The 12,845-nt window shown below is 41.9% G+C and overlaps 1 protein-coding gene across 1 annotated transcript; it reads left to right on the forward strand.

The window, feature by feature from the left end:
* Nucleotides 1-117: 117 nt before the first annotated feature.
* Nucleotides 118-2,596, forward strand: LOC306694157 (uncharacterized protein). The gene is made up of 6 exons (XM_079156888.1): nt 118-164; nt 289-496; nt 813-944; nt 1,280-1,739; nt 1,838-1,903; nt 2,372-2,596. The coding sequence occupies exons 4-6, from the start codon at nt 1,281-1,283 to the stop codon at nt 2,582-2,584; spliced, it is 738 nt and encodes a 245-aa protein (XP_079013014.1). The 5' UTR covers nt 118-164; nt 289-496; nt 813-944; nt 1,280; the 3' UTR covers nt 2,585-2,596.
* The last annotated feature ends 10,249 nt before the right edge of the window (nt 2,597-12,845 follow it).

Raw genomic sequence — 12,845 nt, forward strand, 5'->3', positions numbered from 1 at the left:
TTTATATTGTAATGTGTGTTATAGTTAAAACGGCCAGCAGGTGTCGCCATCTCACCACTAAGGGGGTTGTCTGTGCATGGTATTCACGCTTCCTTGTAAAGATTCTCAGAAGAAGAACAGCCAGAGAAGAGTGCACCGTAGGAAACACGCACCCTCCCGCATGGGTATTTTGGTATTGTTACTTAGTTTGGACATTTGTAAAGATTCTCAGAAGAAGAACTGCAAGAGAAGAATGTACTGTAGCGAACAGGCACCCTCAATAAAACATTTGTTTAAACTCTATTCAAGGTGTCTGCTGCCGTTCTTTGGTGCGCCCTGATGAGGGCAACATTTCTTGGCGAGCAGAAAGGTGTCTTCAAGCAGAATCTCCAGAGAGGAAGATCTTTCTCCCAAGACAAACCTAGAACAACAGTTAGAGGACTGCAGTGTCATCATGGAACTTGAGGCGCTTCTGTACAGAGCCAGCTCAATTCGGACCAAACTACACTGGGATCAGGTAGTACAAGTCTGCACACACCTAAACTGTATCGAGGCAGCTTGGCAAGATATATAACCATAGTGTTTCAAAACATGTTGGCAATTTCATTCATTTTTAAACTCTTGAGACGTAGGCTAATTTGTGACATGCTTTCTTAATATCACTCGATAATTTAAAAGTTAGCTTACAATTTGAATCACATTTTCAAAAGAGCAACAGTCAACTCTTACAACTTGCATCAGTCTGGACAAATAATTATCAGCCGTGTGTGTGCGTGTGTGTGTTTTTGTTTGTTTGCCAATCACTGTCTGTGTTGTGTATTTCTCTCCAATAGAAAGTATTCCCTGGTTGCTATGTCTAAAGCGGTGAGATGAAACGAATTTACTGAGGCTCAGAAGATCGCCGACATTATAGCAGTGACTGATTTTCACTAAAGTCGTCAGTCCTGCCTGAAAGGTTGAGAGAGGTAAGTGTTACTCCTCTCAAATGTGATAATAATTTAAATGATATTAAGAATACCTGACATGAATTGAGTCCAGGTTTTTATATATAGATATATTCTTAATGAAATGAAATTGCTAACATGTTTTAAACATTGCTAGCTACAGCTCAAATAGCGGTCATCTGTCTCTTGTTTTAGCTAAACTGTAAGCACTCTTTAATACGAAATACTCTCCTTTATAATAATAATTTGCTAAAGAGGCAACACACTGTGAAATACAAGAAATGTTACAGATACAAATGTGTACTGGCCTACTCCCTAACTCATCCTATAACTTTGTGTTTATTCTATTATTTCAGAATGGCGTTACACACTCTTATCTGGACAAAGCCTCCCACACCCTATCTCAGGCCACCACCAATCCACCTACGCGTAGTGATGGTAGCGGAGCAGCCCAGGGTGGTGGCCTGGGAGTTCGATGCTTCTGGTGCGAGACCAGCGTCCACAAAACACAATGTGCTGGCCGCCATTTCAGACGGCAAGTCGGTGGCCAAAGTCACCATCTACGAAGAGTTTTCTTCAACATTTCAGGAGGGTAGGAGCTACGTTCTAAGGGGACACTCCTTAAGAGGGCAGCCTCCGCCATATTTAATTCATATAAATAAAGAGACGATGTTCTTTAGAAGCGCACCGATACAAATGAGCGAGGAGCTGAAACAGCAGGCGGAGGCTTTGATCCGTCCCATCTCTCTGCTGACCCAACTCAGCAGCTGCAGTGAAGCAAAGGGCCTAGTGACCGTGGAGGGGGAGGTGATCGAAGTAAGTTCAGTTTTAACCTATGGTGGTATATACTGTATATATAAGGAAAAAAGAGTTGGTATAAAATGTGAATTAACTCACAATTCCATCTTTTTCAGCTGTCCACGCTCAAAAAGATTACCACGGGCAAAGAAGTATTTCCCATGAGAAATAAACTGCAGCAGGTAGGCCGTCCCCTTGGGGCAGATTGGGGCTCGGATGAAAGTGTCCCACCTGAAAGCTATGCAGTCGGACTATGGGATGCAGCTGCAGTCCACCAATTGCTCAAAAATCGATGTAGCCCTACTTGGCTGTTGCTGTTGTATTCATTATTACATTTTTTAAAATAATATTGATATTCATTTTTTAGACACATTTTTTTACATAATCACATCTTCAAAATACACACAGCGAAGTCTGCTGAAGTGATGGTGTGAATTTATTCTGTGTAAATAAAATATATTTGAAGTGACATTTTAAAAAACAAATATGAACAAAGGATGACATTTAAAATGAATAAGCAACGCACGGGCTAGGTAGTTTATTTGGATTTTAAAAAAAATGAGTAAGGAGTACATTGATGTTTGTGTGATTGGTGACAGAGGGAGTATATCTAACAGAAGGTAACGTGATGTCTACGTTTCTCTCAACAGGAGGTCAGCTCTGACGATGTGGTGGGCGCTTTTGGGGTGATGGATGTCGAGGGTGAGCCAGGCAGCCTGAACCTCCTGCTGGATGACGGCCGGACCGTCGTCATTGCAGAGGCTCCGTGGACCCCCATTGAACCATTGTTAATCAATCCCCCACTGAAAGTTGGGATTAAGTTGACGGGGAGCCACGTCACTACAATAGAAACTGTAGAATAGTTCACTGTTGTTGTTCACGTTCCTTTATTTGTATTCATATTTGTCATAAAGTCAAACTCTGCCTTTGTAATGGTGTGCATTGTTTCATGTAAACTTCATTTTTTATTTGTAATGCTGTGACTTATTTTCTTTAGATGTTTATTATATGCGTCTGAGTCAAGCCGGGTCCGCAGAGCAGGTTGGAGAACCAAGAGGAGGGCAGGAGGTCTGCGGGGTCCGTGCCCACGGCAGAGAGCCGGCCATCGGCTATCATACAGTGTCATAGGCTACTCTGGGTGTGGAGCCTCCAACATGCTTTGGGGGACCCTGCTGTCCTCTAACCCACTATGACTGCCTCTAAAACCCCGGCAAAATACATCCAAGCAACACATTAATATAATAACACACACACATAATTATAGTCAGATCTATCGTGCTCTATAGGACCTGTTCATTTAGACATTCACACAGTCGATGATTTATAGGCAGCTGTAATGGTAATACAATGTAAATAATAGTACTTTCTGCATTTGGCAGCTTCAACTGTTTCTTATAGCCTAGATTAGGCGATGTGTTTTACATCTTAGTATCATGCTCTCCGTTTGTAAAACGAGACTGTGATTCACCTGATATCGCCGACACTTATGGATCATAGTCGTCAGTTATTCTGCCTCTGTTTAGTTTTAACGAACAATCCAATTTGCTCGTTTTTTTTGGTTGATTCTCTCTGTTGTGTCAAGTAGTTTGCTTTTTCTTAATTTAGTTTAAACCACATATCGGCCGCAGGGCGCTGGGCAGCGCTTCAACGGAAAAGCGCTCCGGCCTCAATATGTTGACAACATATCACCACGATAGACTAGCATCGCTCCTTTGCTTTGTGTGATCTATTTGGGCCACTATCTATTTGTTTTACATTGTTTCACCGTTAGCTTTAAACGGAGGAATCTCTGCTTCATCCGGACTCGGCTATAGATGAATTAATGAAAACACAACAATCAATGGCAACATTCAAAGTCCGCCCAGCCAATCTGCTCCTTTGTTATGATAGTTTATCCTGGAAAATAAAAGTTTCGGGTCTTGCCGTAGTACGGTGGCCCCGTAGGACATATCAAATACCACAATATCAGTCATCGCTAGCACTACTGATATGAGTCCAGCAGATGGCGACAACAAGCGGTCAATTACAGGATCAAAGGTGTTGAGTGAAACAAATTCCTAATCAACTTCAGTTAATATGACAAACAATTATCAAATAATGATGAAACTGTTGGTAAACTGTTGCCATTTTAAACTATGCATTATTATTTGCATTGCTGCAACTATCACAGAAGCAATAGGCAGGTTAAAGCAGAATATGACAACCAACTCAGGACAATATTTTCTCATGTTAAAAAAACAGGAATACATAATAATGTTGCTATTATGTGGAATTTAAATTGATGTATTAATTAAAATACACGTCTTTTTGTCAAGTCCAATGTTTGTTTTGTCTTCTGGAAGATGCTTCCTTCTCAATGACAAAACAATGAAACAATGACGTTACATTAAATAGCCAAACAAAGCTGTGTGATTGAGTGTACTTGCTTTTTGCATTGCTTATGCATTTGAGAGTCTAAGGACAGAGGGTGTAATTTCTTGTACAGATTATCAATAAAAAATATGTGAGACAGACGGAGAGAGATATACATGGAGAGAGAAGTGAGAGAAGGAATGAGAGTAAAAAATAGAGAGGAGAGAGAGAGACAGACAGAGAGAGAGCTAGACAGATTGACTGATAGACAGAGAGAGACAGAATGGCAGACAGACAGAGAAAGACAGACAGAGAGGGAAAGGCAGATAGACAGACAGAGAGACAGACAGGAGGTCTAACAATGCCTCCAAGCCGTGTGTGTGTGTGTGTGTGTTTATCAGCTTCACTAATTAGCTCAATCATAAACACCTGTGTGCCTGCAGCCTTTTAATGGAGATAAAACTGTGAAACATTTCTCAAACAAATCCTCAAAACTCCCGTAACCATAGCTCCTATTGCTCCAATATTAGAACTGGAGAGGAAGGATGACTTGAAAAACAGATCCTGTGAAAATTGTGTATTGATTTTACATTAGAATCTTTTATAATTACATTTTTATATTTATTATAAAGTGTCGAAAGTGTGAGGGATCAGATTTTTCTCACTTTGACACTTTTTCTGCATTGACCCATTTTTACAGTTTGTCTAATGCCTAAACTTTTATGCTGGTCATTTCCAAGCCAGCGCAATAAGCACCAGGTCCGTGTTCCCCAGCCAGCGGTGTATGCAACCCAAGGGGGTCCTGCTGCAGCAAGCAGGGAGTACATGGAAAGAACAGGGCCAGTAAATCAACTCATTTTAAAGAAAGACAAACTACAATTTGGTAGGGGGAAAAAATCCACAGATTTATGTTAATGAGGATAATAGACACACAAATAGGATTTCAAATTGGTGTGAGGCTGGTCTCTAGTTAGCCAGGGAGCAGGAAAGTGTAAATATAAAGCTGAAAGCATTTGGCTTTTGTCACTCCAAGTGGGAGCAGAATGCGTCAGAAAAAAAGACGCAACCTGAAAGGCAATTTCAGTATTGCAATGTGTTGTATGACAAAGTGGTTGTAGGAATATCTACGTGTCGATAATGAATATTGTTGAATAGCTTCTAGTTTATAATTAGTTCAAATGAAGCAAAAGTTCAGTCTAGAAGACTCTCTTTACATTTATTCACAAATCTCCTCGTCTCTCTCTACCTCTCTTCGGCTTCTCCTCTCAGCTGATTATCAGCGTTCACTCTCAAACTAAATCAACCAGATTCTGCCACAATCCCCCAGAGCCAATCACATTGTTGCTGTCGAATTATAAAACTGTTCTCTGAGCCTCCTCCACCCCATTCACCTCCTGTCTCCATCATACCCCGTGCCCAGTCCCGCTCTTCATCTCATCATCAGATCTTCAGTGACTCCCTTCACCATCATCACCACCAGTGTCTCGTCTCCCGGGGGAATCTTCCTGATCTAACCACAGCATCACTAATATACAGTATATGATGATTGTTTCACTCTAAATGAAGTCTCTCCTGATTCAAATGAACATGGCAGGTGGTGTCTATGAAGGGTAACTTGAGTTCATCAGACGAAAAAGGTAATAAAAACAGTAATATGACAAAGCTTCTTTCCTAACAGAAAGAAAATATGTAACTGAAGGACTTAAGAAGTGAAAATCACATCCAGTCAGGGATTGAAAAGGCCAAGTTCCTCTTTCACCAGCCAGTGTGGCTCGAACTCACTTCACACTTCAAATACAAAGGCAGATAAAAATGCATCTGGTTGGAATGAATCCTCTGTCCCTTAGCAACGTGGCCTCCTCGGACTTCTGCGGAGAGAAAGAGCAACCGGATTGTGACATTCACCATCTGAAAATTTGAAATTAGAGGCTGTGCACATCCCCGGGGAGACAAGAGACAGAGGAGAAGAAGTGGGGCAAAGGCACGCGACTAATCTGCGGTTCAGCAGCGCTCCCATCCCTCCAGACTGAGCCTGTAATCTGTGGGCCAGATGCCCCCCGCAGGGACGGTCTCATGGCGTTTGACTCCAGCTGTTTGATGGCTGGATTAAGAGGTCAAGTGGGATCAGACGTGCATATCGCACAACACGGTAGGCCTAATGACATCCAGTTACTGCAATGCGTTCTCTGTGGGCCCCCTTCCAGAGCCCGGTCAAGCCCTTTACTTTATCCTTCATTGGAGACACTGTGGGGTCTGAGGGGAGGACAGGAGGGAGTCATAGAAACATACACCTGTTGATTCAAAGTTCCTTCTTGTTTTCTATAATGTGATATTCTATATTTTTCTTATTGTCAACGGATCCCGTGAAAAGACCAAAACCAACAGTAGATGTATCCACTAACAAGCCTGATGTAACGTCTTCCTCCTGACAGAGAGCTCTGTCCTTCCAACATCTCCAGCACATCAGTGAGCCACATTAGTCGTGTTTCCATTCAATTGTCGAGCAAACTTTGAGCGGAAATTAGAAATGTTGCAACAAAACAAAAAAAAACAAAAAAACAGGAGAGAAAAAACTCGGCTACGCAAAGAGAAGAGGAAGCAGAGGTTGCTTTGATCATCTCATCGTATCTACCTCATGAAAGATAGAGAAATGGAGAGAGGGCTTCAGCAATGTGTTTCAATTGGGAGACTTTTAATTGCTCTCTCATGTAATATTGAGCATGTTTCACGCTGTTCGCAGACGAAGACAAATGAATGCAATGATTGGAGAATATCCGACAGCAAAATCTGTCCAGCGTGAGGTAAATGTTCACTACGTCAGCATCTGTTTAAAGGCTTTTCCATATCCCGTTTAACGCAACAGCTCTTTTTTTCTACAAAGGCAAAAAACACCTCAAGTGAGCAAATGATTTCGTGCCACTGAGGAAAAGTCCTTGAATTTTTTCCATTTCCATCCATCTTTACCAAGGACAAGTTCAAAATGTGCACATGATCTGTTCCTTCATCAACCGTGCACACACACGCTGTAGTTTAGCTGCCACAAATACTCACAGAGCATCAAATGTGGATTAATCCACCGCTGAAAATTGTTTGAGGAATGTTTTGTTAAAAACTACAGAGCCAGCTGTTCACTAACTTACCACGGGGATACTGTGTCAATGTCATGTTTACAGATGTGCTGCCTGGGCAAAAAGTGGCTAAAATATAAATTCATGCTTTTTAATGTTGACACGCTTATCATACTGTATATTCTGAATGTACAATTTGAATCTTAATCCGTTACTATAGCTACTATATTACTCAGATGGAGTCAAAATATTTCCCTTTGACATGTCACCTCGTGGACTGAACTTGAATCAATGTAACACTGTTGACCAAAGTAAAAGTATGAAGAAGATCGTTTGTTCTGTACTTGATGTGGTTTAATGTTGTCCTGTAAAGTTTTCAGCACTTATTTACATGTGCACTTCGTACGGTGTTTATTTGACCCGATCACCAGTCAGCACCCGTCAGGAACTCAAGAACAAAGGCCCGTCAGAAGAGACAGACTCTCCGTGTAGTCACTACCAACCACGAGAGAAGCATCAAGAACACAACGCTGCCTCAGAGTCTATTTCCAGCCACTTCCTCCAGGCGCTAAAATGTGGAAATGCGAGGTATCAAAAGTCTGCCACCTCGCAGCCAAAACTGATTACAGCTGCCACTCCCACAATGACGAACTCTGTGATCTTGTTGTCTCTCACAATCTCGACGTAACTACTGAAACAAACAGCAACAAAGAACAACGTAATGTTTTTGGAACGCTTCCTGTCCAGCTCTGCTGCTTCGCCCACATTGTTCCTGAGAAGTGAGTTCCTCTTTGCGAGGAAGTGTTGCTGTGGGGCCCGTTACTGATAGTCTCAGAGTGCCTTTGACCCATAGTGACCCACACTTACCTCTGAAATGCATCTGATAGGCCGCCCGACAGCTTGGCAAGTGAGCTGATGTTGTGTTGTAATCATGCAGGGACAGTAGCAGCAGGAGCCACAGCAGAGAGACATGGAGGATTCACACCAGAGTTCATTTTTGACCCCTGAAACAGCAGTTGACTCAACAATTTCACCACATGCAGCTGTTCTAGGGCTCTTGATGATATCACATGGTCTTCTTCAGGGGATGGAGTTTGCCCAGATGTCATGGAATTCGATTGAAAGTACTGAAATATATTGTTATAACTAATGACGGAAAAATTCAAAGGGAATTTGAACACCATCAATCCCTGACAACAGGCCAACCCCCACCTGCTCCAGGGTGCACTGCAGTGTTTTTCAACCTTTTCTGAACCGCGGCACATTTTTTACATTAAAAAGATCCCGCGGCACACCAACAGCCAAAAAAGTAACAGAATGACACATTGTAGCATAATACAGCATATATGCTGACAATTTAATGACAAGTCTCTCAATGTGTTGATCCTTACTCGGTGTGAACCCTGGGCCTGTTGAGATGAAAACAAAGCTCTTCCTCAGCAGCTCTCAGTCTCTGTTTTGAGTTTTCTTGTCCAGGGCCCAGTTCAGAGTCTGCATTTTTCCTTTTCAAATATTTCTCCATCGCTGTTCGTCTCGTCACCACAACCTCTCCCGCACATCATTTAATTCTACTGTCTTAAATTAACAAGGTCCTTATTGCGCTACCTACTGCCACCCACTGGCATGGAAGAGTATTTCATTACTTATCCAGCCACTATATTGCAGCTCAGACGCTCAACAATGGCAAATTATTTGCAACAACTAAATCATATTTCTTTCGACCGATTAATTGGACATTTTCCCAGGACACACCTGCTGATCTCTCACGGCACACCTGGTGATCTCTCACGACACACCTGGTGATCTCTCACGGCACACCTGGTGATCTCTCACGGCACACCTGGTGATCTCTCACGGCACACCTGCTGATCTCTCACGGCACACCTGGTGATCTCTCACGGCACACCTGGTGATCTCTCACGGCACACCTGGTGATCTCTCACGACACACCTGGTGATCTCTCACGACACACCTGGTGATCTCTCAAAATCACTCCACTAGTGAAGTAGTCTCACTCAGTTATGTAGAAACATAATAAACACGTGTTTGAAAGGCAGTGGCTTGGCTGGAGAGAGCGTGGTTCTTAACAGAATAGAACCAGGCTGTTCTCATTCCCTGTTCACTTCTACTGTAATACTGATATGACCGACGTAAACGTGAGCCAGGACGTGCAGGGCTGCCACTACGGGAGTTAAGTGACGTAATACTGAAGAGCTCCACTCAGGGAGGTCAGGGTGGATGGGCTGTTTGTGTCTCGTCTAAAATCAAAAGTCAATGTTGACTTTGACCTTACTTTTGTGACATATAGCTTATTTTACGTAACAAATGCAGTTATTCTAGCCCAAACCACCATCTCTTCCAAAACTGAACCAAGTACAACTGCAATGCAGCGGCACGAATCACTCTTGTTGCCGGAAATTCGTAAGAGAACACACACAAAATTAGAAATAACTTTTCATCAGATATCATACCCATTTAATTTGACTGATAAAGGAAGAGGAAGACTGAAAGCCAATCCTCTTGTTTTGAGTTGCTTTGACTACTGGATCTGTTCATGGTTTGAAGGTCTGGGAAAGACACTAAAGATAAACTTCTGATCTCTCAGAGCAAGTTAGTCAAAGCCCATGTTGGCAAACGGGGAACTTTGAAGGACAGAGCAGTACAACTACAACTACAAGGTAGCAGATTGTTTGCAGAGTGAAACACCAACATGGTCACCTGTTCTTGAGGTTATGTTGAAAACCTTAAAAAAAATACCGGACATGTAAGCTTATCATCCTTTGTACGTGTATTTGTTATTTGTGTTTTTATTTTGGACTTGATGATAATCAGGATGATATAGGTATTTATTGTACTGATTTGTTGGTGGGGAAATGTCACCTGGACTCATCTGCATCTTATCTTTACATCAAGGACCACAGTGGAAATAAGCCTTTGACGTTATTACATGTTTGCTGTTGCATGTGACTTAAGGCCGTTACACACCGTGTATGTGACAAAAAAGTGGTATACTTTCTTTCGGAACAAGGTCGATTTTTCTGAGCTTTCGCACTGCAAATAAAACCGATGACGTGCTGAACGGAGTGGAGTTGTGCATATTATGAAACAACAAAACAGAGGCTTTGAAGTCAGAACCAAGATGGCAAACTTTATTACTCCTTTAAACCTTGACGAAGGCAACGAAGACCAGATCCACACTTTCCGTTCTTACCTTTCACAATAAAAGCCCGAGACAGTATTTCACATTTTTTGTGTTGTTTACTCATCACATCCCTGGTGGGTAAAGGCCTTCACTGTTCTTCCTCTCATAATGTGTAGAAAACTCAAGTAAAAAGAGGAAGCTGTGTCATTTCAATGGGCACATACCGGAATGACTTTACGCTTTCATGCAGAGAGTTGAGGAGATTGATCCCACTCTCATGTCTGCACAGTAAATGTGGAACTGGAGATCAAGCGGCCTTTAGACTGGAGGAAGCCAGCTTGGCTCTGGTCATGGGTAACAAATTCCACCTACTAAGACCTCTGAAGCAGCTACTGGAATAACTTATCATATCTTGTTTGTTTGATCTGCACAAGCTCTTTTTTTCAAGTTCAAAATGTTGAACTATTACTTTACCAAATAAAGACTTCAAAATGTGTAATGCTTTTTTGATGTCATAACTAACACAAATCCTTGTCATACTATTTTGAATGATTTAAGTAGAAGCAATGAATACGACCTTTTCAGGCTTATTGCTCTCCTGCACATTATTCCCATTTAAGTTCAGCTTCTAGTAAAGCTCTATCTATTCAGGAAAACCCTCTGAGATCAACATCTCTTTTGCAAAAGCCTCCAGAGAACTAATTACATAAGCACAAGATCACAAGAAAATGTATTGACTGTAAAAGAAGCGACACACACACACACACACACACACACACACACACACACACACACACACACTAATGATCCTATATGATTAGAAATATAAGCTATAAAAGCCCTCAGAGGAACGTGTGCCACTTGAAGCTGTGTGGCAGTTCACTGCACTAGCGTGGTGCATAGTACTGGACGGCAGTGTTTAAAAGCTAACTCGACCCGATGACGCGGTGACACCAGATCACACCATCAGAGTCACCTCTGACCTTTTCATGTAACTCAGTGATGAGCGTGATAGCTATCTTGTGAAAGGAATGGAATGCCACGGTGAGCCAGAGACCATCATGGTTTAAGGGTAGTGGCAGCAGCATGAGCGCACAGGACATCTCTGTAATTCAATAGAGTGCTGCAGGGATGATGTATTCTTGTAGGCCAACCAGGAAGTCAGCATCGCACTGGTTCCCTGGACAAAAGGCCACTGGGAGTTTTACATTGGATTCTTCTGGATTATTGCAGAAAATAATCTCTGTGACAAACAAACGTTTATGATACTCACACGTTTTGTTCAGCGATCTAATCTTCTCAAATAAATGCCACTTTTATGATTATTGAAGCATGAATGATATTGGTAGAAGTAAAAAGCTAACATTAGGCTATAAAGGAACTCCACTATGGTCACATGACTTCACGTCACCGCCACGAAGCTAAAGGAGGACTAGTGTTCTAATGAGGACGTTTAGTCCTCTCATTTAGACAATTGTTAGCGAGCGCCATTTTTAAGAAGCTTAAACGGTATTTACTGACAAATGCTATATATAGTAGAACAAAACGTTAAAATCTCTTCAGCTTGTGTTTAACCACAGACTTTATTTCAGGCATCTAATAAAAAAAACATTTAAAAACAAGGGAACCCAATGATCAAAATGCTGACTCATTTGGGGGTTTTAGGCGTAGAATGTATAAAAGAAGGAAGGCTCGTTACGCCATCGTGACACCATTCTAATGTTGCAACTATGAAGGTCCAGATATATCATATTTGGGATTAGCGTCATTGCATGAAAATAACAGGGGAGATTATGGAGAGAGCTGGTTAACGTTAGCCCTCCTGAATATCAATAAAGAGTTTGATGGTTGGTGAGTTCAGTGACGTGAACCTTCCTTTATGTTTCCATTGGTTTTAGGACTCATTCCTGCAGCACTCCATGGAGACAGTGTGGTGGATTGTTTATGTTTTTTCGTTTTGTTTTCAGTGAAAGAATCAAATCAGAACTTTTTATTTTTCAAGATGTTCAGCATGTGCTGTCTAACCAAATATCTAATCATGGTGGGAATATATTTATATGTCTTTGTGCAAACCTGTGCAAATAAATGCAACTCAAACTTAACCCAAAGCCCATACACAGCTCTGCTTAAATCAAACAGATCAATCAAAGGAATTCATAAAAAAGCATAAAGCAATCTCATCTTAATGTTCATAATGTTTAGCTCATAAAAACTAACAAAAACTATTCAGGTTTAAAAAAAACAACTGTGTTTTTACCAAAAAAAACATTGGATCCCTGTGACCATCTGACCTACTGAACGCACGTCCCTCGCGACTGTTATTTGTCATGAAAACAGCTCCCAACGAGCTGCCTTCCTTCCCCGGTGCGTCCCACATGCTGTTCCACGCAGCAGAACCTCTGAGTGACGGACCAGACGGCCCGCCTCCATCCCATCACAACCGACCAATGAGGCTGCAGAGCGGAGACGAGCCTTCAGCGGCAGCCTCTTATTTCTCACTACAGTAGACTAACCCTGTAACGCACACTGGTAGTCATGTGACGGTAATATAGTACAACTCAG

Source organism: Pholis gunnellus (assembly GCF_910591455.1).
Source record: "Pholis gunnellus genome assembly, chromosome: 3".
Classification (NCBI taxonomy): domain Eukaryota; kingdom Metazoa; phylum Chordata; class Actinopteri; order Perciformes; family Pholidae; genus Pholis; species Pholis gunnellus.

Bases quoted from the DNA above. Each gene is read 5' to 3' on its own strand.
- LOC306694157 (XM_079156888.1), top strand. From the start codon at position 1,281: ATGGCGTTACACACTCTTATCTGGACAAAGCCTCCCACACCCTATCTC. The intron at 1,740-1,837 runs GTAAGTTCAGTT...CATCTTTTTCAG, and splicing joins TGGAGGGGGAGGTGATCGAA to CTGTCCACGCTCAAAAAGAT. The intron at 1,904-2,371 runs GTAGGCCGTCCC...TTCTCTCAACAG, and splicing joins TGAGAAATAAACTGCAGCAG to GAGGTCAGCTCTGACGATGT.